The following is a 27075-nucleotide window of genomic DNA, read 5'->3' as shown; positions in this document are numbered from 1 at the left end:
AGAACATTCGACAAGACGAGAGCACCCAGGATGCCTGCTCCCACTCTGACGAAAGGCAGCCAGAAGCCCCCACGCTGCCAAGACTCTGTGGTAAAACCCAAAGCCAGGACTGACATGAACCACTCTGTCCACTCAGACTCAACACTGCACAGAATCTCCAGTGGGGGCACTCAGGTAAGGAAAGGGCAAAACTCCAAGATGCGTGAGGATAGGTTCCTAGACGCAGGAAACCCCCAAACACCACCAAAATCCTGTCATGACAACAAACAAGCTCGGCAAGGCTTCAGGACACAAGACCAATGCACAAAATCAACTCTATTTCTTTCTCTACACAGCAGTGTTTTCTTATGCATCACTAAATACCATTGATGAAATCAAGAAAACAATCCATTAGCAATCGAATAAAATATTTAGAATAAATTTAAGTCATGCAAAACTCATACAATAAAAACTACAAAACATCACTGAACTTAAAGAAGGCTTAAATACATGGAAAACATCCCCTACTCATGGTTTGGAAAACTTAATCTAGTTAAGATTGCAATATTTTCAAAACTGATCTACATATTCATGCAAAATTCTAGCTATTTTTTTTAACTGAAAAGATGATCCTAAAAAAACATTGAAATGCAAAGGACCCAAAATAGGAAAAAAAAAAAATCTTGAAAAAGAACATCGTAGTTGGAAGACTCATACTTGCCAATTTCAAAACTTACTTTTAAGTTACAAAATCTGGCTAAGTCCTGGCTAAGAGAGAAAATAAACGGGAAACCAAAAAGAAAAAAAGCCTGGGTGGAGCCTCAGGGACCTACAGAACAAAACCAGAGGACCACCACTGTACAGGAAAGCTATTCCCCCAAAGCACATGGGGACCCCTAATGTGCCCAGACACCAGAGCTTCAACAGCAGCTCACCTGAGCCTTAGCTGAATGCCCTGTGCTGGTTCTGGACCAGGAGAATATGCAAGGCCTGAGGCCACCACCTAGGGCCCTGCCACATCCTCAGGTGGGCTGTGACTCTCATGAGACAGTCCCGCAGAGGTGTCACTCTAAACAGGGTTGACGCTTTCTGCCCTAGCCTCATCAAGCTGTGCCACAGCAGGACCCTGTCCAGTGGCTCCCCTGCCATGGGCCATCTCACAGTCACATGCCTGTCACCCACCCCTCTGGCTGCTTGCCTCTGTCCATTCAGGAACAAACTGTCTAAACCTACACATGGCTGTTGTCTCTTCATGTCTCTTCACTGGTCACCACAGTGGCCTGTGTGTGTAACTGGCGTGGAGTCCCAAAGGAAGAGAGGCAAGAATGAATGTAGGGTTGAAAAATATTCAGATAATGGCTGGAAACGTCACAAACTTCATGAAAGACATAAACCTACAGATGAAAGAGGCTGAGTTAACCCCCAAAAGAACAAACCCAGAGAAATTTATGCTAAGACATCATTATTAACTTCTAAAGACTAAGAAAAACTTTAAAAGCAACAGAGACAAGGCCTGCATTCTGTAGGGGACAAGGTGAGCCACAGCTGAGTCACTTACACAGGACAACCTCTGGCTGCCCCGATCCATGCTGGGGCCTGATCTGGGTACTCCCAGTGCCCAGGCACTGCCTCCTCCACACCGCAAGAATGCCCCACCACCACCTAGAAGACCCACCCCCCCCATGCTTCCAGCCCAGCTCACACTGAGCGTCACCTGTTTCCCAAGTTTCCAGACTCTGCCCAAAAACTTTGGTAATTTTACTGACCATATGGTAAGTCTGAACTTATGGTTTAATTATCATAGTTCAAATGTTTACTTAAAATCTCTGTGAGGAAAGTGATCTGTCAGGATGTCCTCATGCAAATAAATATCTTATTTCTAACAAGATACTTACGGCCACTCTGACTCAGGCTGCTTCTGGTGAGCTTCAATGACATTAATTGCAATATTGAGGTTTTCTTCCAGTTCTTTCATCCTCTCAGGATTAAGAGATGTGAACAAAATCATTGAACAGTAGGCAACAATTTTTTTGTCTGGATGATTTAAGCAAGACCTTTCAAACGAAGAAATGAGATTTTTTGTTCAATTTAGCAACAAGAAATTATTTTAAATTATTTACAAGTAACAGTAAACCCTCTAGTAAATTCAGTACATACTGATATTTTTAGCAGTTGAAGAAGACTTATAATACTTTGGATTTTAAACATTAAAATAGTAATAATATAAAAATAGCAAATACAAAGTCAAATCACAATAAAAAGTTGCAGTTAACTCAGCACTCTGGAGCAAAAAGCAACTTCACACCTGATTAGAAAAGATAAAAATGGGCTGGGGATGTGGCTCAAGCGGTAGCGTGCTCGCCTGACATGCCTGCGGCCCTGGTTCGATCCTCAGCACCACATACAAAGATGTTGTGTCTGCCGAAAACTATAAAATAAATATTAAAATTCTCTCTCTTAAAAAAAAAAAAAAAGATAAAAATGATCACATTTATAAAGCATTAGGACACACATTCTTGTTAGAAAGAACACCCAACAGGCAAAAAGAGTTACCACAATGACCACAGGCACTGCCTGACCAGTCATGAGGGACAGCACATCTGAAAAACAGAAGGCAGTAGCAAGAAACGGAGCCTGGAGTCAGGAGCCCCAGCCAACTGCCCGCTCATCAACCCAGCTCCCTTAGACTCTCAACTACCTGGGCTCAAGCACTAGGGGGTTGTCTGATTTTGTTGTTATTTTTCCATTTAAACTTCACAATAGCCTCCTGGAGGATTACAGAGAAACAATTTGTTGATTCCACTTGCCCAACAGTACAATGCCAGTGTCTGCCAAAACTAGAACTCAAATTTGGTTCTATCTGCCTCATAAGCACAGAGTGAAGTCACATCACTTCTGTCAGTATGTCTTCTGATATAAAAAACAAAATAGAGGGCTAGGACTGGGGCTCAGAAGTAGAGCGCTTGCCTAGCACATGCGAATTCAATCCTGGGTACAATCCTCAGTACCACATAAAAATAAAATGAATAAAATAAAGCTATTTTAAAAATGAAATAGAATATAAGGCCTCCTCCAACTATCTCCAGGGCTTCTGTGAGGATCAAATGAACTCATACAAAAGGACCATGAAAACTATTGATAGGCCCTCCTCCTATTTCTCTATCATACTCTGGATTTATCCTGATTATTTTAGTTGCATTGTTATGTACTTGTCTGTTCCTTTATTTCCCCCACCAAAGCATGTAATCTGAAGGCAATAGATATATTTAAGTTGCCAGTCATTACACTGTCATACTGTATGCATGTGCAAACGTGTAACAATGAATCCCACCATTTATGTACAATTATAATACACGAATAAAAAAATGGAAATAAGTTATCACAGTCATTTAGCTCAAAAGCTGGTATATATTAGGTGCCCAAAATGTCTTACAGGGAAAAATTCTCAAATATAAGTAATGTCTATTTCTGTAGCTTAGAGTGTTCTTTCACCTAAGCTCAATTATTACTAATCATAATACACATACTTTTTCAACCCCAATGTCTGCAAGAACTTGAGAGACAGACTCAGTGAGCTCAAATGAGTTGGAGTTCATCCATCCTGATATCACACTTTACAGCAAGCCCCAGACCTACACCAGCAGGGAAGCAGCACAGACCTAGGGCAACAAGCCATTTACAGAGTGCAGGCTTCAGACCCAGCCAGCCATTTACCTTCTCATCTATCCATACAGGGCCAGGACCACCTACCCCCAGGGCAGGTGCTTCAAGAACAGGAACAATACACAGGAAACGCTCAGCTCAGGACATATAAATGACAGCTGCCCCTCTGCTCTTTACCCTGGGGCAGCCATGAGTCACCCCATGTGGCACTGCTGCCCTTTGGACAGCCTAGTCTGCCCCGCCCTCCCCACAAACTGCAGTCCAGTGCTCCCAGTGCTCGACCTTCTGTGAACTAGAAGAGCTGGTTTTAAAAAACAGTCTATCTACAGGAAAAGACTCAGGAACCACTCTAAGTAAAAAGACTAATTAGCCACTTCTTACAGGGATAATCAGACTGGTCAGCCACATCTAGGTTAGCACATGGGCTGCTTATCCCCTTCTCATACAGACAGACTGAACTCACAGACAGACTGACTGCCATTTCTTACACTAAAAACAGGCTGGTGACTGCCTCTCACACTGATCACAGACTGGCCACCATACCGTGCACTTCCCCTACCTACCAAAGCACACAGCACTGTGCTGTGCAGGAAAGCAAGGAAAGGCTAACTCACTGCCCACGCACTGAGGCTTCAGGTTCAATTGTTGGGTTTTTTTTTTTTTTTTTTGGTCTTAACAAATTTCAGGTTCTTTAGCAATGTTATACTTGGCCCATGATTTGTATTTTCTTAACAGCAAATGAACTTATAGTCGAGGGCAGATGTGTGGGATCACGGAACCCCACCAGGGCCTAGTGTCCTCTCAGGCGCTCTTCCCCAGACCGTTCCCCCACCACCCCAGGAGCCACTATGGCCTAGACTCTGTTGCCACAGGCTGGTTCCTCACGTCCCCACCTCCATGCACAGGGGCTGGTGTAGCTGTCTTTTTGAGGAGTCAGGAGACTCCTCTGCACTCACATGAAGAGCTCAGGGAAGGCGTGCACCCACACAATGGCCTGGGAGTCTTCATTCCGCGAGGCGACGTTGCCTAAAAACTGCAGGCCACAGCGAAAGGCTGAGGGGCATGAGGAAGAGAGAAAAACAAAGACAGACATCCGATTAAACTCAGTGGACAGACAGTCTAATAAGAAATGGTCCCCATGCTACTCAATGAAGTTCTGCTGGTTTCTTTTAAGTATAAAGTCCTCCCTCCACAATGACACTTTGGGTATGACATTAATACGCCTCATCAAACAATACACTTTACACAAAATTTACTTCTTAACAAGACTATAACTGTAACACAAATATCACTGGAATACATGCTTCAATTAAAACAGGGCTGTAAGTAGGCTGGCTTTCTAGAACTCTAAATCCACACTGTTTAAAAGAGATTTTTGGAAAATGAAAGGTAGGGAAATACTACAAGTTAAAGACTAGCAATAAGATATACCAGGTGAATACCAATCAAAAAGAAGCCACAGACCACTTAAAATTAGAACACACTTGCCCAGCAAGTCCAAGGCCTGGGTTCAATTCCTCAACACCAAAGCAAAAAATAATAGTAATAATAAACCTTAACACAAAAAGAATTATTGAAAATTTTTTTAAGATAGCCACTAGGAAATGACTTACCAGAAAGACCCAATGATTTTAAGTTGGACTGCTCCTGATAACAGTGGTGAGGGCACACCTAAGGAGGATTGACACAGTGAAGGGGACAGAGGCCCACCCACAGTAAAGGGGCCATCAGGACACCTTTCTAGCAACTCACAGCACAGACAGGGAGAACGCCATGTTCACAAGATCTCAACACGACTCAGAAACTACCTAATGACATCAAACTACAGAATGCCAGCAGAAAAGCCAGAACGCAGACAACACCAAGAACTGGGGAGGACGCGGAGCACCAGGAACTCCCGCGCACTGCCCTGGGGATGCAAAACGGGCCACCCACACTGGAAAACAGTTTGGCAAGTTCTTACAAAACTAAGCATCTTTTACCATTGGATCCAACGACTACACTCCTTGATATTAAAACACTGGACCTAAACACGCACAACACACACACAGTGTTTATAGCAGCTTTTTTTTTTTTTAAGAGAGAGAGAGAATTTTTTAATATTTATTTTTTAGTTTCCAGTGGACACAACATTGGTATTTTATTTTTATGTGGTGCTGAGGATCAAACCCAGCGCCCCGCGCATGCCAGGTGAGTGTGCTACCGCTTGAGCCACATCCCCAGCCCTACAGCAGCTTCATTCATAACCTCCAAAACTTGGAAGAAACCAAGGTGTCCTTCAGCAGGTGAAGGGATAAATCATCTGTGCTCTACCCAACAACGGAATACTACTCAGCATTAAAAAGAAATGTGCTCTCAAGCCAAGCCAAACAAAAAACAAAAAAAGAAGGAAGAAACTTAGGTACATATTACCAAGCTGAAGGAGTCATATGAAAAAGCTAGACACTGTATGATTACAACCATGTGGCACTCGGGAAAAGCCAGAAGTGAGGAGGATTTTTTTAAAAATTAAATTAAAAAAAAAAAAAAGAGCTGGGCAGGATGAACAAGCAGCGCATAAAGGGTTTTTAGGAATGAAACGACTCTCCATGACAGTCCACTGGTGGACACACTGATCACACCTTTATCCAGATCTACAGAATGCACAGCACCAACAGGAGTCCTAATTTAAACCAGGGACAGAGGGTGACGATGGCCTGTCAACATAGGCTTGTCAGTTGTATCAAGGCAGCACACTGGTGGGACGTGTTGTGCACGTGTCAGGGAAGCATGTAGGTATGAAACCTATTCCTGCCTCTCAATTTGAACCTAAAACTGCTCTAAAAAATAAAGTGTATTTAAAAATAAAGTCCATTATTTTACAGTAAAATAAAACTGTTTACCAACAACTACGCCCCCTACAAAAAGGCTTCTGCTCATTTCCCAACCTCAACAAGCACTTTTCTTTCTTTCGTTTTGTTTGTGCAGTACTGAAAACAGAACCCAGGACCTTATGAGTGCCAGGCAAGCACTCTATCACTCAGCTCCTCCCCAGGCAGCCATGTGAGGTGTTACAGGGGCAGCCTACAGGTTATGGTGGAGATGAAATACGAACTCACACTCACAGTTTTGAATATGCAATAGAAAACGCGGTGAGCGCTCAGCTGACCACCTCTTGACCAGCACACAGGTGAGGATAACTAAGGGTGGCTTAAAAAGACAGACCTTCCAAAAGCAAGTAATGGAAACATGTGCTCCCGTGCTCGCTCAGACTCTGAATGGAAACCCCAAGTGCTCATGGGACCCACCCTCCCTGAATACTGCCTCTTGAGAGAGTAGTCATCCCATGCTGAAGCACAGACAGTGAGGCCCAGGGAGGTAAGTAACTTGACCAAAGTTCCACAAGTATCAAGCACCTCACTTCTGGGTACATCCCCATGATGGTATCAACCCACATGGTAGGACTGTTAACTCTTGTTACCAGAAGCTCTAGGTAGTTACAACCAAATTTGATGAATAATAAAGAAAAATTCAACAAGAACAAGAACAACAAAAAACCTGCAGAAAAATATAGTCTTCTCGGGGCTGGAGTTGTGGCTCAGTGGTACAGTGCTTGCCTGGCATGTATGAGGCCCTAGGTTCGATCCTCAGCACCACATATAAATACATAAATAAAATAAAAAAGATCCATTTACAACTTAAAAAAAAGAACATATAGTTTTCTCAAGAAAATATAGTATCTCATAATAAATAACAGAGTACGACACAACTCAACAAATTTTAAAGGACTGATATAGCACCGTGGCTCATGCTTATAATCCCAGCTACTCGGGAGGCTGAAGCAGGAGGATCACAAGTTCAAGGCCAGCCTTAGCAACTAGCAAGACCTTGTCTGAAAATAAAAAGGGTTGGGAATGTAGCTCAGTGATACAGTAGGCCTGTGTTCAATCCCCAGTACCAAAAAATAAATAAAAAAGAATAGAAAGGGACTTCATGTCCTAAATACAGGCATCAACAAAAATCCACAGCACACAGTGTAACTACCGGCCAGCTGCAGAGACAGAGAACACTCCTCTTCGAGGGTAGAGTCCAAGGCCCACTGTCACCACCTTCCAGTCAATACTCTACTGCAAATCTCCCCAGAAAGACAAATCAAAGAAACCTAAGAATTGAAAAGGAGAAAACCACATTGTCATCTCCCCCAACAGATGAAAAAATTGGTGTAGAAAAATTTTAAAATGTATAAGTTGCTTGCACTCATAAATGAGTTATGGAAGCTGCTAGACAAAAGTATTTTCAAAACCAATAAGATTTCCATGTATGGAGGACAAACAAAAAAGACCATTTATAAAAGCATCAAGGGTACAACCAGTACACAGCAGCCCCAGGGAAGAAGCCAGAAAGCCTGCCTGAGAGGCAGTCGAGGAAAGGACCAAGTGCAGGGCTCCACGGGCTCACCCAGCAGAGGATTCAACTGCTTCCAGAAGCGCCCACAATCCCGGCTGCATCCCACAGGGATCCATGTGTCACTCACGTACCAAAGGCACCCACCTGTGTCTGCCTGCGTGGGAAGACACAGGGGCCAACAACAGTGCACACCACCCAGAGATGAGGAGGCAGGAGCATCAAGCGCAGCAACTGCGGGAAGACAGCGGGGTCGATCCTGGCAGGCCTGGACAGAACAGAACTGGCGTGAAGGCGGGTAACTGAGTAGGCAGTGGCCTTTCAGAGAAGAGCACTGGACAACCAGGTACAGCTACGGAAACACCTGCACTGAACTGCTCACACAACACAGAAGTTCAACTCCAAATACCGACCTAAACGTAAAAATCACCGAGAGAAGCTTATGGAACTCTGGAGAAAGATTTTTCAAACAGGACATAGAACGGTACTCGTTACAAGAAAAATCAATAAACTGGACTATATTAAAATAAATAACATCTCAATATTGATACTTTTCTCAAAAAATACCATAGAATAAAAGCACAAGGGAAACTGGCACCAAGGTCCCCTTCATGCCCACCAGACTGGCACAACCTGAGTGACAAGATCCCATGAGCCAATGCACAGGCTGACTTTAAAATACACTGGGGTGTTCAATTTTGCCTCCCAGATCTAAATAAATCCTATCTTCTCTGTGAAGACAAAGGTAGCCTTACAAAGACTTCGGCTGCCCATGGCCTGTTAAGTCATCTCCAGAGCGTTGGAGGGGCACTGGAGGGAGGACGGGCTCCTCCAGAACTGGCCCTCCTCCAGCCATGTCCTGGGGAACACCTTCTCCAGGAGGGCTCAGCTTCCCCAGAAAACATTACCAGCAGCGCACAGTAGCCAGCTTCCTCAAGAAGCCTCCCAGCAAGGACCCCTAGTGCTAAAGGGTGGGTCTCCAGCAAATTTCCCTGGAACACCACTGTCGGTGACTTGTGCAGCACCCAGTGAGCCAGCACTATGCTCTGTCCAAAGAGGTGTGGGATCTGAGCCCCAGGGGAAGACGCTCCCCCAGTCCTAGGGGTAGAGGCCCCTGGGCCTCGGCAACTCTGGGGTTCTTCAGCCTTCTCTTTCTTACTTGTTCATCCCTTAGTTCAAGCCTTTGTGACAGCAGTTCTTTACATTAAGTACCCTCCCTGTCCAGACTATAAGGTGGCTTCCATGTTCTGGTTACCCCCATTGACAGAATGGATGCACAGGAGTGGGAACCTGAGAGAGAAAGGAACCCAGCGAGAGCAAGAGAAGCAGCAGCAAGCACAAGCTTTAGAAAATGGCAAGTGACAGCTGAACGAGTCAGAACCCAGTCAGGTGACAGAAACCAAACTGGTTATTTTAACAAAGAAAATTTAATGCCATGAATCGACCAGAAAGAACAGCTCTGGGGTAACAGATGCAGGCTGCACAAAACAGCCTCCAGCCTCAGAACTGGAGGAACAAGGGAGGGCAGGGTGTAGAAGCCCAGAGCTCCAGGGCCCTGCAGGGCTGCAGGCCAGGCCTGTGGAGGAAGGGCCTTCTCCAGAGGGGCTCACACAGGAAACCGGCCAGTGGAGCAGGGTACTCACTAGGAAGAGCCACCTGGCCTGTCAGGTCCACCTCCACGGGCTCCTTTGTCATCTGAAGCTAACAGTCAGCCAAGAAGGGGGGTCGGTGGAGCCCGGCCTCAGCAGCGCATGGTGTCACGGGGCACGCAGGGTGCTGAGAGGGGACAGCCAGCAGTCACTAAGGAGACACAGACACCTTCCAAAAGCTCCACACCTTTCCACCTCCCTTTCCTATGAAAGCAGAGGATGCCCCGTTTCCCAGGAGGAAAGAAGGCACAGGCTCAGAGGGACCTAAGCCAGCCTGCAGGGCTGCAGCAGGAGAACTCCTGACCCTCCAACGCGCTGAGGAGCAGAGCATAGTGAGGCCGATCAGGAAAATGCTTGCTGAAAGTGTTTCTCAATCCCACTGCCCCAGCCCTCTCCTCGGGACGCAGCCCTCCCAAGCACCACATCCTAACTGCCCAGAGGGGCTAGAGCCCAGCACCACTGCCTGCCAGCTACTTCTGATGGGGTTCACATTAGGGCCAGGACAGCAGAGGGAGACAGAGGCACCCCTGAGGAATCCCAGGAACCAGGCGAGTATGACGGAGTTGTCACCCAGGGCCTTGGGGTGCTGACCAACACTGACACTGCACACTGCTGTCCTGCTCACCCAACCCACACCTCATGAGGTGCACACGAATCATATCCCCATTCCTCAGCCAGGAACCAATGCGCTAAAAGGTAAGTGACCAGCTCAAGGTCATCAAGCTGGTGAGCGGCAGAATGGGATTGGCAAAAACAGGAGCAATCGGCCTCCTCCCCAAGTCAGGGCAGGAGTCCAGCTGTCAGGGAAGGCGAGCAGCAACAGGAGAGCTCAAGTGCACATGAAGAGCTGCCTGACTAAAAGAATTCCCAGCAGAAAAACATTTCAGCCCTGCTGAGGACAGGGCTGGCCTGCTGATCCAGCCCAAGGCAAGTCCTGCCCACCACTTCCCACCATGGCTGGCTTCAGGTCAAGTAATCCCGGAGGACTTCAGGGCAGAGGTGCCACACTGTGCCCTTACTGCAGCTCCACAGCTGGCTGTTCACAGGGCTGCAGAATCCAGGCCAAAAACCAGACCACGGAAGGTTAAAACACAATGCACCAATAACCCCAAAACTGAATTAGGTGGGTATTATAGTCTGAAGTCAAGAAGCTGGCACAAGACTGCAAGCAGACGCACACACATGCGCGCCCCCCCCACACACACATACATACACACACAGAAACCCAAGAGCTAGCTTCTCACAGTCTGCACATGAGTGATGATTAGTTTTCTTCTCTCCACCTTCTGAGTTCTTAAAAATTAACTGTAACAGGGCTGGGGATGTAGCTCAGAAGTACACTGCTTGCCTAAAATGCACAAAACCCTTGGCTCAACCCCCAGTACTGAAAAATAACAACAGTGAAGATAATGCTCTGCACTGAACATTTATGAAATGTTTATAACAGAAAACACTAGCCTTTTTCAGGGAAGTCATAATCTTAGAAGACACGACCTGCATTTCGACTGAATCTTTTTCATTTTTTATTTTCTTGCGGTACTGGGGATGAACCCCGGGCCTCACACATGCCAGGCAAGCTCTACCATGGAGCTGCCTCCCTGGCCCCTCTAGTGAATGTTATACAAACACAGAAGTTTACCATGCAAAAAAGGCCAAAAGCACAAGCTAGTCTCAAAGCCAGCTGACCCAATGGTTCACCGGGCAAATAAAATTGGTTTCCTCATCAGAACCCAGTTCTGGATGGGAAAAGGCTTAAAGATACCCTAGACACAAGGAAAGAAAACTCCAGACAAGGATGCTTTTACCAAATACCTTATCAACTGATCTTTATGTAAAAATACTGCAATTGTTACAAAGTCCCAACATTATTTTTACAGATTAGGAAAGAATAAAAGCCAAAAATAACATCAATAACTCAATTAAAATAACTCATGCTTGTGTTTACATAAAATTTTATGAGCATAATATATTTGTCACATCACTGTAATTACTACTTCAAAATAATACTCTAAATATTATTTTGACAATATAATTACAGTTCTTACCTCAAGAGTGGTAACAAAAAACTGGCACAGTTACCCTGCTAAAAATCTCCCTAAAATGAAGTCCTCACAGAGAAAGAATCAAAAGATAGTACAGGTACTTTATAGAAACCAGAATTCTTTTAACAAGATCCTTTTAGATTTGAACTAGCACACTATAAAAAATTAAGTTTCCTACTGAATCCAAATTTTTTTTTATTGGTTGTTCAAAACATTACAAAGCTCTTGACATATCATATTTCATACATTAGCTTCAAGTGGGTTATGAACTCCCATTTTTACCCCAAATACAGATTGCAGAATCACATGATTACACATCCACAATTTTTACATAATGCCATATTAGTAACTGTTGTATTCTGCTACCTTTCCTATCCTCTACTATCCCCCCTCCCCTCCCCTCCCATCTTCTCTCTCTACCCCATCTACTGTAATTCATTTCTCTCCTTGTTTTTTTTTTCCCATTCCCCTCACAACCTCTTATATGTAATTTGGTATAACAATGAAGGTCTCCTTCCATTTCCATGCAATTTCCCTTTTCTCTCCCTTTCCCTCCCACCTCATGTCTCTGTTTAATGTTAATCTTTTCCTCCTGCTCTTCCTCCCTACTCTGATCTTAGTTGCTCTCATTATATCAAAGAAGACATTTGGCATTTGTTTTTTAGGGATTGGCTAGCTTCACTTAGCATAATCTGCTCTAGTGCCATCCATTTCCCTGCAAATTCCATGATTTTGTCATTTTTTAGTGCTGCGTAATATTCCATTGTGTATAAATGCCACATTTTTTTATCCATTCATCTATTGAAGGGCATCTGGGTTGGTTCCACAGTCTAGCTATTGTGAATTGTGCTGCTATGAACATCGATGTGGCAGTATCCCTGTAGTACGCTCTTTTAAGGTCTTCAGGGAATAGTCCGAGAAGGGCAATAGCTGGGTCAAATGGTGGTTCCATTCCCAGCTTTCCCAGGAATCTCCAAACTGCTTTCCAAATTGGCCGCACCAATTTGCAGTCCCACCAGCAATGTACAAGAGTACCCTTTTCCCCACATCCTCGCCAGCACTTGTTGTTGTTTGACTTCATAATGGCTGCCAATCTTACTGGAATGAGATGGTATCTTAGGGTGGTTTTGATTTGCATTTCTCTGACTGCTAGAGATGGTGAGCATTTTTTCATGTACTTGTTGATTGATTGTATGTCCTCCTCTGAGAAGTGTCTGTTCAGGTCCTTGGCCCATTTGTTGATTGGGTTATTTGTTATCTTATTGTTTAATTTTTTGAGTTCTTTGTATACTCTGGATATTAGGGATCTATCTCAAGTGTGAGGAGTAAAAATTTGTTCCCATGATGTAGGCTCCCTATTTACCTCTCTTATTGTTTCTCTTGCTGAGAAAAAACTTTTTAGTTTAAGTAAGTCCCATTTGTTGCTGAATCCAAATTTCACTGTTGAATTCCAAACAAAAATCGGTGATTTCACGGCTTTTCCAAGAAGGTGACAAGAAATTTTATTTAGTTTTCATTTTCTCTCTTGCCTCGTAATCTCTCTCCAAATCTGCCACTGAACACGAGTCAGCTATTTAAAACTGATACACATGAAAAATTAAACAATTAAATAAATGGAAAATGTTCCACCCTCACGGACTAGAAGACGCAGTATTGTTGAGATGGCAAATCTCCACAAATGGATCTACAGAGTCAGCAATCCCAGGTCTCCACGACATGTAAATAACTCTTACAACTCAACAGTAAAACAGCAGTGCAATTAAAAAGTAGGCAAAGGGGGCTGGGGTTGTGGCTCAGTGGTAGAGCGCTCGCCTCACATGTGCGAGACCCTGGGTTCGATCCTCAGCACCACATAAAAATAAATAAGTGAAATAAAGGTATTGTGGCTAGTGGCCAGTGGCCAGCTACAGCTAAAAAACATATTTTTTTTAAAAAAAAAAAGCAAGCAAAGGACAAACAGGCGTTTTTCCAAAGACGATTCACAAATGGTCAATAAGCACCTGAGAATATGCTCAGCGTCACTGGTCATTTGGGCAATAAAAATCACAATGAAGGGCCATTACTTCACACCCATCAGGATGATTATAATCCAAAAAAAGAAAGTACCCAGCGCAGGTGTGCAAAAACTGGACACTCAGACCTACTGGTGAAAGCACAGTAGCCCACCAGCTGTGGAAAAATTCAGCGGGGCCTCCAAATGTTAAGCATAGAGTGACCGCATGACCCAGAAATTCCAGTCTTAGGTACAGACCCAGAGGAATGGAATTCAGGCCCTCAAACCAATCCACGTACACTCAAGAGCATGATCCACACCAGCCAAATGTCTACCAACCGACTAGTGGATAAACAAAATGTGACATAATCACACAACAGAATGGCATTCAGCCAGAACAGGAACGGCATGGATGAACCCCAAAAACATCATGATAAGGAAAAGGAGCCAGACACAAAAGGCCACACTGACTGGCGGCAATGACACATGCCTACAGTCCCAGCTACGCCAGAAGCTGGGGCAGGAGAATCCCAAGTTTACGGCCAGCCTAGACAACTCAGTGGGACCCTACCTCAAAATAAAAAGTAAAAGGACAGGGGATGTAGCTCAGAGATAGAGCACATCCAATCCCAGTTCTGCAGTTCAATCTGCAATTCTGAGTTCAATCCCAGTACTGCAGAAAAAAAATCCAGAATAGGCTGAGTCCACAGAGGAAGCAGAATGTAGGGGTGACAGGAGGGAAATCCAGAGGAAGCACTTCCTGGAAACAGGCTGCTCTGAGCAGAGGTGGAGATGCACGATGCTGTGAACACCCTAAATGCCACTGCACTGCTCCCACTAAGAGAGCATTTTGTTATATGAGCCTCACGCTAATAAAAAATAATTATACTAATAAGACTGCAACTACCCATTGAAATTGTGAACAGATCTTGAAGTAGCTAACAGAAAACGGGTCTGTAAGGATCTACTCTTTCAATACCAGCCAAGCAATTAATTCCTCCACAACAAACTGGATCTCAAAAGCAGGCTTAGGCATGTGTTCTTAGGAAACCTGCTTGCTTCAGGGAAAGCAGTGCTATGAATAAAGGGAGAAAGAACCAGTCATCAAGTATGATAAAAACTACATAACCTTTCATAGGAATTTCGGATAACACAGAAAAAGTGGGAATGAGGGGCGAGGGGAAGGTGGAGTCAAGGAAGGTTATGGAAGAAGAAAGCAGGAGCCTGCACAGGCCCTGCTGGTGAGAGGGCGCAGCACGGGTGCCAGGGGGGGAGTGAGGCCAGGAGCCAGAGGTTACTCCCAGGGGAGCTGCTTGTGCGTGGGTCAGCGCCCAGGATCCAGGGTCGGGGCTGGGCTGGGCCCCAGGAGCTGGCTACCCCAGCATCTGGGTGGCCTCAGGCCCTGCTGCTCTATCAGGAACACACCACTAGAAGAAAACCCACAGCACCTCTGCTCTGCCAGAGGCACTTTGCCCACCACCTCAGGACCTGCTAGCTGTCAGGGAACACAGCGCAGTGCACACCCTGAGCTTCCTACTGAATAGCCACAACACTGGCTTCACTATAGATTTCTAATCCCCCAATTAAGTACTGACACTTCCATTTTAGTTTTAAAATGGAGCCACAAAAACACATTTAAATGTAGAACAACTTAAAAACAACTTATGACTCAATGGGACATCCTATCAATTTCTTGAGAATCCTTTGCCCATATAGTATCTCAACTCCTTAGACAAGACTGTATTTGAAAGTCTAGAGGCTTTTAATATTTCGTCAAGATAATAACTCTTGTTCAAAGGAGAAGTATTGGTGCTAGGAATACGCAGACCAAAACCACTCAAAACAGCCTGAGAACCTCTCAGCCTTCCAGCTAAGCAGCTGGCTGCTCTTAATCCCTTGTCAAAGCCCTTAAGGACCACAGCCAGCTTCCCTTTCTGTCACACCACGTATTTGGCTTAATTAACAGATTTTATATCTGGCTCCCACTGGAATGTGAGCCCTAGGGCAAAGATTTTTGTCTGTTTTGGTCACTGTTGGAATCACACCCAAAACCTAGAAGAGGACCTATCATATTCATAAATATCAAAAAAACAGTGCAGGGGCTGAGGATGTGGCTCAAGTAGTAGCGCATTCGCCTGGCATGCATGAGGCACTGGGTTTGATCCTCAGCACCACATAAAAATAAATAAAGATATTGTGTCCACCTAAAAAAACCTAAAAAAGTAAATATTTAAAAAACAACAACAACAACAAAAAAAAAAAAAACAAAACAGTGCATTAGACAGCTCAGGATGCCACCCATGACAAAGAACCAACGACAGATATTCATGTTCTCACACTTCTGGAGCTAGAAGTCCAAAGGCAAGGTTGCAGCAAGGCTGACTCCTGAGACCTCTCTTAGCACTAGATGACCCTCTCCCCCTGTGTCCACAGGTGCTCTTGCCTCTGTGTGTATGTGCCCTAACACCCTCTCTTATGAGTCAAGTGTCCTCACTTACTTTGTGTCCTTCTAAAATGTCTGCGTTTAACTCAAATCCCCATGTGTTGCTGGTAAGAGGCTGGGGCCTGGGCAGGTGGCTGGTCAGGGTCAGAAGAAGCCCATGTGCCCTTTTGTCCTGCCATCATGTGAAGATGCTGCAAGACAGCACCATCTGGAGGCAGAAGGCAGCCCTCATGACACCAAATGTGCTGGTCCCCAGAACTGTGAGTGCTAAACTTCTATAGTTTGTTAGTTAGTCCAGGCTAAGGACTTTACTACAGCTGCCTGAACAGATTAAGAGATTTCAGCATCAACAGGGAGAGATCGTTCAGCCCACATCAGGGAGGAAGGGAGTCACTGAAACTTTCGTTTATGCTAACTCTTTAATAATTCATTGTTTCCCTGTCTCTCAAAATACACAACATGTGCTTCAATGAATGATGCACTACTCAAGAGTCTTGGTTTAAATCCTTTTCCAAGATATAAATAATCCGTGAATTATACTGTGGTTTACCTGTCAAGAGGGAGTCCGGTTCCACTCGTAGTTCACGGAACAGAAGAACCAAATCAACAGCCACACCAATCGTATCCAGGTTTCTGTATCGGATTTTGAAAAGACAAAGTTAGACATATACGCTTTCCTAAAACTGCATTTCAAATGATGACCTGATGCATAATGCTGGAACTACCAACTACCACTTCCCATCGTGTGCAGGGCAACAGCACCCACAGTCCACCAAGTCCATGAATATGCTGTCTTACATGGCAAAGGGAACTTTACAGACAAGACCAAATTAAGAATCTTAAAATGAGAAAATTGTCCTGGATTATATGGGGGCCCAGCAAACCACAGGGATTCTTACAAGAGGAACACATGGGGGTATGTGCAGTAGCCTCTAGGAGCTGGGCAGGCAAGGAAGCCAGCTGTCCTTAGAGAGAAGAAACACAGCCCTTCAGAACCACTTCTAAACTTCTCAGTTTCCAATAAGAAAGGTATGGTGCTTGAAAGCACTAAGTTTCTGGAAATCTGTCACATCAGCAAAAGGAACTCATAGAGAGATGGGTAGCAGAAGAGGGTGCTGCTGTAACAGATCCGTAAAATGTGCCAGGTGCTTTGGTGCCGCAGTCTGATTGGGCACAAATCACGAGCCACTCAAGCAGGAACAAACTTTATTTCTGAACTCCACCAGCACACTCCGCACACGCTCCCTGGGAACTCTCCCGAACGCCACGCAGCTCCTCCAGGAACCACACACCGGAAATCCCTCCTCCGGCACTTCCCTAACCAATGCAAACTCTTCAGGAATCCCCACGAGAGCTCAACCGGAACTCAACGGGAACTCCTCGAGAACTCAAAAGTCATCATTTAATGGCTCGCTGGCGTCACCTCTCAACCACTACTTCTGGCAAAAATGCCATGCGTCATCCCGACTCGGCTGTGGCACTCAACACTTTGGGATCTGGCAACGGGGAAAAGCAGAGGAGCCCTGGGGAGCATAACAGAAAGCCCATGGTGCAGACAGCCATCGTGCCTTTTCAACTGTCACCTCGTGCCTGCCCTGGCAAGCAGATACTCAGTGTCCAGTTTCAGGTCATAGACGAAAAGGATCTGCCCAGAAAAGTTCACACTCAAGTCTTATAAGTTACACAATTTAGATGCCTAGATTTGGGACTTTTCAGCTGAGACGCAGGGACATTCTGAACATGAGTTGTTGCTTATAATAGGTCAAGAATTTGGGGAACCTTGAGATGGGACAAATATATTCTATATGAATGACAGAGGTAAATGTTCAAGGGCCAAAAGGCCAAAGCAGGTAAAAGGATGATCCTCCCAAGATGCTCATATCCTAAACCCAGGACCTGTGAACATCACCATATGGCAAGAAAGAGGTGGTAATAGAGACCCAGCCTTGGTTCTTTGTCTTGGGTTCCTTGCACAGAGTTCCTAGAACCCTTAGAACTTGCTGAATGACAGCAGCATCTGTTGTTGAGAGCTTCAGGATGGTGGCTAGAGAAAAGAACTGGCCAAGTGATAAAAGGGTAGAAACTCCAGCCCACTTCTGGCCTCAGAGCGAGGGAGAATGACCAAGATGGAATCTACACTAATGGCCAATGGCTTAATTAATCATGTCTGCATCCTGAAACCTCACAAAAATCCCTCAACAATGAGGTTTGGAAAGCTTCCAAGTTGGCAAACACATCAAACTGCCAAGAGAGGCATCAGGGACAGAGGCAGGGAAACTGGCACCAGCTGCTTACCTGCCCCACACACCTTCCCCTCACTGTTCCTTAAGTGACCTTCGTAATAAACCAGCCACAGTGAGTGACACCTTCCTGGAGTTCTGTAGTCCTGAGGGGAGTCACAGGAACCCCAACTGTGAGTCAGTTATGCAGAAACCTGGAAGCCTGGGCATTCCATTTCTAGCTGGCTCCTGAAGAGAGAGTACCTGAGCCTTTAAGTTGTGGAATCCAACACCTCTGACTTCCCAACAGACAGTGTCACAACAGAATTGAGTTGTGGGAAACCCAGTGGTAGAGAATCAGAATTGGCTGGTGTCAGAAAACACCACAAGAGACTGTTTAGATATGATCAGATTCACAGTTTTGAGATAGATTATCTGAGAGATCTCGGCAGGCCTCTAACAGTAATAGCCTTGTGAGGGTGATACAGGAGGGTCACAGTCAGAAACAAAGACTGTCAGATGCCACGGTGCTGTTCTGCAGATGGAGAATGGAGCTCTGTGCCCAGCAGAGCAAGCAGCTCTGGAAGCTACCGAAAACAAACTCTCCCTAGAGCCTCCAGAAAAATAGCCCTGCAGACACTGACTTCAGGCCAGTGAGACTGTTCTTGGACCTGCAAGCCCCAGAGCTATGCAATAAAAACTCTGTTGCTTCAGGCCGGGGCTGTAGCTCAGTGGCAGAGCCTTGCCTAGCATGCATGAGGCACTGGGTTCAAGCCTCAGGACCACATGAAAACAAACAAATAAAGGCATTCTGTCCATTTACAACTACAAAATAAAGTATAAAAAACAAACAACAAAACAAAAAAACCCTTCTGCTTCAAGCCCTAACTTGGTGGTGATCTGTCACAATAGGAACAGGAAAATAGTACAGCTCCCAAACATGATCAGAGAAGGATCCTGACCTACACAGATCCAAGTCCAGACACTGTGTGAAGCCCCAGGTTTAATGAAAGGGATTTTCGGATGTTCAGGATCCCTGTACATACGGCTGTCACCCTGCGACAAGAGGTCAGAGCCACTGCTCCCTGCCTCTTCACCTTGGCAGATGACCATGGGGAGACAGCTCAGCACCTTCCTCCTGCTTCACTTCTACATAAAGAACACAGGCTGTGGGCCTGCTGCCAGCCTCTATGGACAACATTCAAATGAATGCAATTTCATGACATAATAATTCTATGAAATTCAAATTTCAATATTCAGAAACAAAGCTTCGTTGGAAAACAGCCATGCTCATCCATTCACATACTATCTGTGGCTGCTTTCGTGCTTCAAGAGGGCAGAGCTGAGACACTGACAGATCCCACAGCCTCACATTCCCACCCTTAACAGAAGTGGCACAGGGGCCTCAGCAGCAGGGGTGCTATTGACATGTAGAGTTCACAGCTTTAAACAGTCTTCTTCAAGCACTTCTGGAAGTTGCACAGCCTTAAACTGTTTCTTCTCTGTGTTATGTTCCATTCCATACCACACAACCAAGGCCTGCAGGCCTGCGCAGCATTACACCTTTCATTTCCTGACCAAGCCTCCTAGCAGTGCTGGAGATGGAACCCAGGGCCTGGCATATGCTAGGCAAGTGCTCTACCACTGAGCCACATTCTAGCCCCATCTTTCAATTAACCTTTAATTAAAAATGTAAAATAAAATTCCAGAAAAATACCATAGATTACAACCTGAGTATTGATTGTTCTTATAGGTTAGTTTTAGTTAAAGGTGGCAGCAAAGTCCTCACTGGAATTTCTGTTCTGTTTCTGACTCAAAATTGTTTTCTGGGAGATAAAGGCCTAAATGCGCTGGAAATTCCCTGCAAAAATCAACAGTAGTAATACAACCCTACAAGCTCTGAGGCAGAAAACTGACTCCCTTCCAACCCTCGCTTTGGTCTGCTGACTGCCTCACTACCCCACACCCACCGTGACAGCCGTGCTAACAAACTACTGATATTTGTGTGCCATAAAACATCTACTTTTTAAAATATTTCAATTTTTACAGTTTGAATGTATAACTCAAAAAGTAAAACTAATTGTTTTTTTAAAAAGTAGCATTATCTTAAATATGGGCGTCCTCCCTGATTCAGGCAGAAACAAGAACACTGGCAATTGAGCCTGCACAGGCATCTGCAGACAGGGTAATCTCATAGCCCTCTCACCCAGCCCACAGGAAGACAGCATTTGCTCTGTTTACCAGGGAGAAAACAGACACTCTGGATGGCTTCATCCCACGTCCAAGGCTATGTGGCCACATAAGGCAAACAGCTGTCACAGGCAACAGGGCCGATATGCAAGCCTCAGAAGGGCATAGCCCCTGCTTTCAACTGAGAGCTTTAGGGTCACATGCCACTGATTCAATGAGTGACTTTAGAACAAGTTATTTTACCTCTCTGAAGCACAGTTTCTTCTTATAAAAATGGGGAGATAATAGCATGCTGTTTCTTTGGTTTGATCTATAGATTAAATAAGGTACTGCAAATAAAGACCTGGGACAAAGCCAGGTGCTTGGGCTCGGTTTCTTCCCCACCAGGACAAGTCTGCAGTCACAGATCTCTGCTCTAAGCTGCCACCACACACACATTAAGTACTTCCCCACCTGGAAAGAAACCAAAGAAACAAGCCTTCTGGCTGGATGCTTCTAGCACATAGCTAGTTATATTCTTTTTTTTTTTTTTTTTTTTTTAAGAGAGAGAGAGAATTTTTTTAATATTTTTTTTTTTAGTTTCCGGTGGACACAACATCTTTATTTATTTTTATGTGGTGCTGAGGATCAAACCCAGCGCCCCGTGCATGCCAGGCGAGCGCGCTACCACTTGAGCCACATCCCCAGCCCCATAGCTAGTTATATTCTTAAATATTAACTATTGTTAGCAAGACTATTATTGTTTCTATTTTTCTGCAAATGGATGGTAGTTTGAGTTTAGTATTGAAGTTAAACAACTTTGGCCCTTTCTCGCCTCCTTTGATCTTGCATAATCTTAATCATATTAAAGCCTCAGGTATAAGACTGTCTAAGCAACAAGGGGAGTCCCTCAAGTGGCTTCTGGACTAGCCCCACTTCACCCATCATATCAGTGACAGGGAAGCCTGAAGGCTTTGTCTACATGCAAGTCCAGGAAAGAAACATGAATATCCTCCTTGTGGCTTCGGAATTCACTTCAAATAAAACTTTTTAATAAAAAGCAGATTCCTAAGGGGGCATAGTGGCACATGCCTGTAATCCCAGCACCTTCAGAGGCTGAAACAAGAGGATCACAAGTTCAAGGCCAGCCTCAGCAACTTAGTGAGACTTTTCTCAAAATAAAAAATAAAAAGGGCTAGGGATGTAGTTCAGAGGTAGAGCACCCCGAGTGCAATCCCCAGTACCCACAAAATAAAGCAGATTCCAAAAAATCAAAGAAGACAGACGTTCAGCTCTAGGAAGGCATAATAGAGAAAAGAACTTACTAAAATCTGTACATTGTAACATGGATGGAAATAGAGCTTGGAACATTTATATTCAAGATCTTAGAAATTTACAAAAGAGGCTTCTTGTTCAAAGTAAACACAGGGTAACTAATTAAATCAGTAAAAGCAAATGAGACATTTACAACTAAGAAAAGTTAAGGTCAAGAACTGCACATGAACTCAGGAGGCAGAATCTAGAAATAAAGAATCAAAATGAAGTTCAATCACTGTTATGAGCAGAAACAAAAAATCTCAAAACGTGTTATAAATATACATAGGACAGCAAGATAGAAGAAAGAACTGGGGAAGGGAGGAGACGAGGGAAAGGGAAACACTGGAAAACAATACCACTAAATTACATTCTTACATTGTGTTCACGATTATATTGTTACATTGTGTATGCAACAAATATGTCACACTCAACCTCAAAATCATGTACAACTTAAAAAGATGGAAAAAAATTAAGATAAACAGGAAAGCTAGGTGGCCCTAGTGTCTGCACTGTTCCATGCTGCAACCTCGTGCACTGGCCTGAGCTTGTCTGGGAGGGAAGTGAAGAGGACAGCCCCACAATACCCTGGGGGAACTACAAGGTCAAACACCAGCATGGCCGAAGCTGCATGCATCACAGGGAACGCCACCTGATTGCATTCTGGTTCGCAGCACACTCCACACAAGCGTTCCGGAGACACCTGAAGCACTCAGTTATCAGCTGCAGACTGGAAGCCAGATGCTCCACCTGGGATGGGTCCCTGCAGGCCAGCTCCACAGCATGAGAAGACTTCTTTAAGATGTCCAACACTCTTTGGAAGATGGTCCTGGGTGCTGTTTCTCTGGAAGAGGATAAAATTATTACAAACGTGAAAAAAAGATTGACTTCCAAACATCTGGTCAGAAAACTGCTTCACGCCTTCATGGGGAGTTAAGCTGGACCTGCCTGCCCCAGCCCTGTAGTCACAACACAAGTCAAGACTACACAGACGGCGCCTACAGTGTGCAGGCTCCCCTCATTCTTGAAGTAACTTCTCAGGCCAATACTCCATTTTATAGGCAGAAAGGGGGAGTGATGGCAGAGCTACAATTAGAAGAATGCTGAATTTCCACCCTACACGACAGCCTAGATTCAGTGCAGATGACTGTCAGTACTTACACATCTGCCATCACCCAACGTGCACCTGAGTTAATGATGAGAATGACTCACCCCCCAGGTATAAGGGAAGCCAGCAACATACACACGTCACTTTTCTACGCTTGACCAGATGGGGCAAGGGGGGACAACATGCGCCAGCTCTCCCACTCAGGGAGAGAGGGGGCTTTGTGGTGCCACTCTGGGCACTTGGCTCCAGAGCATTGCCTGCACTGGCTCTCATTCCAGAGCACTAAAGCTAAGAATTTTTTGTGTTCAATTTGGCACCTAAATGCAAGCCAATTTCCACATTCTATAACTCACATAAAAGAACAGCAACCTGTTTTAATGTAAGAAAAACTGCCACGCTGGACAACTGAAGAGACTCTGCTAGTGACCTCAAACACATCCTCCTTGTTCTCACTGTTGCCTCACAGGACTGACCCCACATCCTTCCTTGTGCTAAGCCAGACCATGAGGAAGCCACACAGCAACTCTGAACTAGGGGCGCTGTGTGGTTCTGGCCACAGAGGGCACTCTACAGATGCCCCCTTCCTTTCCAGGGCCAGGAGTAGCACCTCACTGTGAGCTTAAGCCCTAAGAATTCTTGGACACCACATGCGGCATTTGTCTTAACAGGCTACAGAAGTCAGCTGACTCTCCCTGGGCCTTTGATAAGTCTGGGTTCAAATCTATGTCCCACTTCAACAATGAGAATCCTTACTTTTTCTGTCTGGCCTTTACCTCCCCCAGAGCCCTTCCCCACAGAGCTGGGGATGGAACCCAGGGCCTCCCACACTCTAAGCAAGTGATCTACCCCTGAACTACATCCCCAGCCCCTCCCTTATCTTTTTGTAATGCTTTTTATTTTTTAAGACATCTCAAATTTGTTCTCAGAAAGAGGCAGAGCAGAGTATAATCAATTAAAAATTGGAGCCAGATGCAGTGGCACATGCCTGTAATCCCAGCAACTCAGGAGGCTGAGGCAGGAGAGTCTCAAGTTTGAAGCCAGCCTCAGCAACTTAGTGAGATCCCTAAGCAACTTAGCAAGAGCCTGTCTCAAAACAAAAAATAGAAAGGGATGAGATGTGGCTCAGTCGTTAATCATCACTGCATTCAATCCCTGGTACCTAAAAAAGTCAATAACTAGAAACACATAAGTCATTCACTTGAACCTCCCCCAGTCCAGCCCATTCTCTCTAAGTGCAGGTCATACCAATTCTCTGCCTGAGAGAATCCTGCATCTCCTTAAAAAAAAAAAAAAACAAAACACTTTTTGAGCCAGGTGCAGGGTCACACACTTATGATCCCAGCAACTCGGTAGGCTGAGGCAGGAGGACCACAAGTTCAAGGCCAGCTTGGGCAACTCAGCAGGATCCTGTGTCAAAATAAAATTTGAAAAAGGGACCAGGCATGGTGGCACACACCTGTAATCCCAGTGGCTTGGGAGCCTGAGGCAGGAGGATTGCAATTTTGAGGCCAGCCTCAATAACTTAGTAAGGCCCTAAGCAACTTAGTGAGACCCTGTCTCAAAGTAAAAAAGGCTGGAGATGTCACCACTGAGTCTCTGGGGGCCAAAACTGGCCTCTACTGACGGAGTTTGTTCAAGTCAGGTTTAAACAGTGAGGAGACCTGGCAGAAGCAGAGTGGCAGGTACCAGGCCTGGTGCGAGGCGTGAACTGAGTCCTCTGAGGCAGCATCTGAGGAGTCCTCAAGACCACTCTTCCCTTCCCTCTGAGAGATCGTCCACATGTCGCTGGATACAACTCAGGTGGAGCACTTGCCTAGAACCAAGGGCCCAGGTTCAAAATAGAACCTTGAAAACTGGCTGCGTTTTAAGATGTGGATACATGTAGATGTCATCAAATTTCTCCTCCCCAGTAAGTACTGTGATGGATAAGCTTAAATGGAGGGGTCACAACCTTATTAACTGTATTTTTCATTTCTTGAGGGCAGAGAACATCTTAGATGCCTGTTTCCCTCTGTAAAAGGTAGGAGGGGGAAAAAAAACCTTTCCTCTAGAGGCTGTGAACGAAGAGCTCCAGATTCTACTCACTGTATTTTACACAACCTAACAAAGACAACTCCACCAGATGAGGACAAAGTCCTACTTAAGGACAGCACTGAACTCCACCAGTATTATTCACCTCCACAGCCTTGAAGGAACCGTGTGGCACTGCAGATACAAACCCCGAGGCACTCCGCAAAGCCCATGCTCAGCCCAGGGCAGAACAGCTGGACACATGGTTGACCAAGGACAGCTGGGAAAGGTCAGCCGCTCCCATAGAGCAAATGTTATTGATTAAAAACAACACTCAGGCTGGGGCTGGGGCTCAGTGGCAGAGCGCTTGCCTAGCATGTGTGAGGCACTGGGTTTGATCCTCAGCACTACATTAAAAAATTAATTAATTAAATAAAGGCATGCTGTCCGTCTACAACTATTAAAAATTTTTTTTAAAAATCCTCGTTTCTGCTTTAACCAAACAAAAATATTCACAAAGACTTTAAAAAGCTTAGCTTTTAGTCACAGAAGACAGAAAGTACTTGGGAGAACAATTAAAATTCAACCCTTAGACATTCCTGTTAGATAGGAATGCACACCCTGAAGATAGCGAAGAAATGAAATGTTACATTACAGAGCAAAAAAAAAAATCCTTTCAATTACACAAAAGGTAGAATTTCATTTCCTTCAAGTTTGAACAGATCTGCAGGTTTTATCTGCAGGTTTTAGGTTTTTAAGCTAAGTGCAGGTCATTGTAACGCTGCAAGACTAGTCGCTTGCACTTGTTAAAAGATTTATTCTAATACCTTCTAGTTCAGTAAAAGCTGGCATATGTGGTTAAAACTAGTTTAACCACTGTCACTGAGAAAAATGATTCAAACGCACACAAGTTCAGAGATTAAAATAACACTATCTGGTTGTTATTTAAAACCATAAACGTTGCTTGCTGATTTCACCAGGCTAGATTGATCAAAAGCAGAAAATAAAAACATTTCCATCTCCTGCCACAAACAGCCAAGGGCAAGCATGGAGAACCCCAGCCCTCCTCCCACCTCTCCTTCCTCGTCAGCACAGGGCTTTGAGGCTGTCCCTGACAGCCCAGGCCAATCTGCTGTGCGGGGTCGCAAATTTTTCCTGTAAAGGACCTCCACAGTAAGTATTTTAGGCTTTGCTGGCCAGAAGGCCTCAGCCACAATTTCTTCGTCCTGCCCTTAAGGCCCAAAGCAGCCACAGCAACACCTAACCAACGAGCATGGCTGGGCTCTAATAAAACTCCTGTGGGTGCCAAAATTTAAAGTTCATATAATTTTCATGTGTCATGAAATTTTATTTTTCCCCTACCACTTAAAAATGTAGAAACCATTCTTAACTCATGGGCCACAATAAAACAGGTTGTGGGCCAGATCTGGCCACAGTCTGGAAACCCGTTTGAATAGGTTCCAAACACACCAGTCCTCTCCTGACCCCAAAATCACATGCTTCCCCCTCCCATTGTGCTCACCACATCTTAAATCCACTTCTCATGAGAGCAAACGGAAGCTCTGATGCAGCGCTTTAAATGAGAGAAGCTAGGAAAGGTCAAGAGGACACAGAGGCAGGCCTGAGCCCCTGGACCAAAGCGACACCAGAACAGAAGTGTGCGCTGGCAGCAGGGCACACAGGAGGGAGGCCTACTCCACCAGGGCACTGTGGGAGCTCACACAGACCCAGAGGTAGCTCTGAGAGTGGCCACGAGCACACAGAAGGCAAAACCATCACACTCTGAAGAATACAGGCTGAGAATGTCATCATATCTCAGGCAGAGAGACTCCAACTTCACAGGTGCCATCTGAGCACACAACAGAGAAGGCAAGGGAGTCACCCACCCACCTTCATCGGAGAAGAGCCTGGTGGGGGAAAGGCACATCTGCCAGTAAAGCACCAAGCAACAAGGGCTCAGGAAGAGGCCACAGCACACAGGCACTGGCAGGACAGTGGCTCACCTGATGTGAGGTCACGGAGGCTCTGGGCCAACGGGTGCAACACCTGGCGTGTGTTCCAAGGACCCCTCTGGCTGCTCTCTGAAGCACTGAGCACAAAAGC

The 27075-nt window shown here is 45.1% G+C and overlaps 1 protein-coding gene across 1 annotated transcript in view; it reads right to left on the bottom strand.

Moving 5' to 3' along the window:
- Atxn10 (ataxin 10) overlaps positions 1 to 27075 on the bottom strand; it is a 142857-nt gene that overhangs the window by 95435 nt on the left and 20347 nt on the right. The window contains exons 2-5 of the mRNA XM_046429403.2: positions 22507 to 22698; positions 16703 to 16785; positions 4599 to 4695; positions 1875 to 2033 (exon numbers count right to left, since the gene is read on the bottom strand). Of these exons, the coding sequence (XP_046285359.1) occupies positions 1875 to 2033; positions 4599 to 4695; positions 16703 to 16785; positions 22507 to 22698 (531 nt within the window). The remainder of the gene's footprint in view (positions 1 to 1874; positions 2034 to 4598; positions 4696 to 16702; positions 16786 to 22506; positions 22699 to 27075) is intronic.

This window comes from Marmota monax, unplaced genomic scaffold, assembly GCF_021218885.2.
Source record: "Marmota monax isolate L192 unplaced genomic scaffold, Marmota_monax_Labrador192_F-V1.1 WCK01_AAM20220418_F8-fsc00051, whole genome shotgun sequence".
Classification (NCBI taxonomy): domain Eukaryota; kingdom Metazoa; phylum Chordata; class Mammalia; order Rodentia; family Sciuridae; genus Marmota; species Marmota monax.
This window is presented reverse-complemented; position numbering and strand designations above follow the sequence as displayed.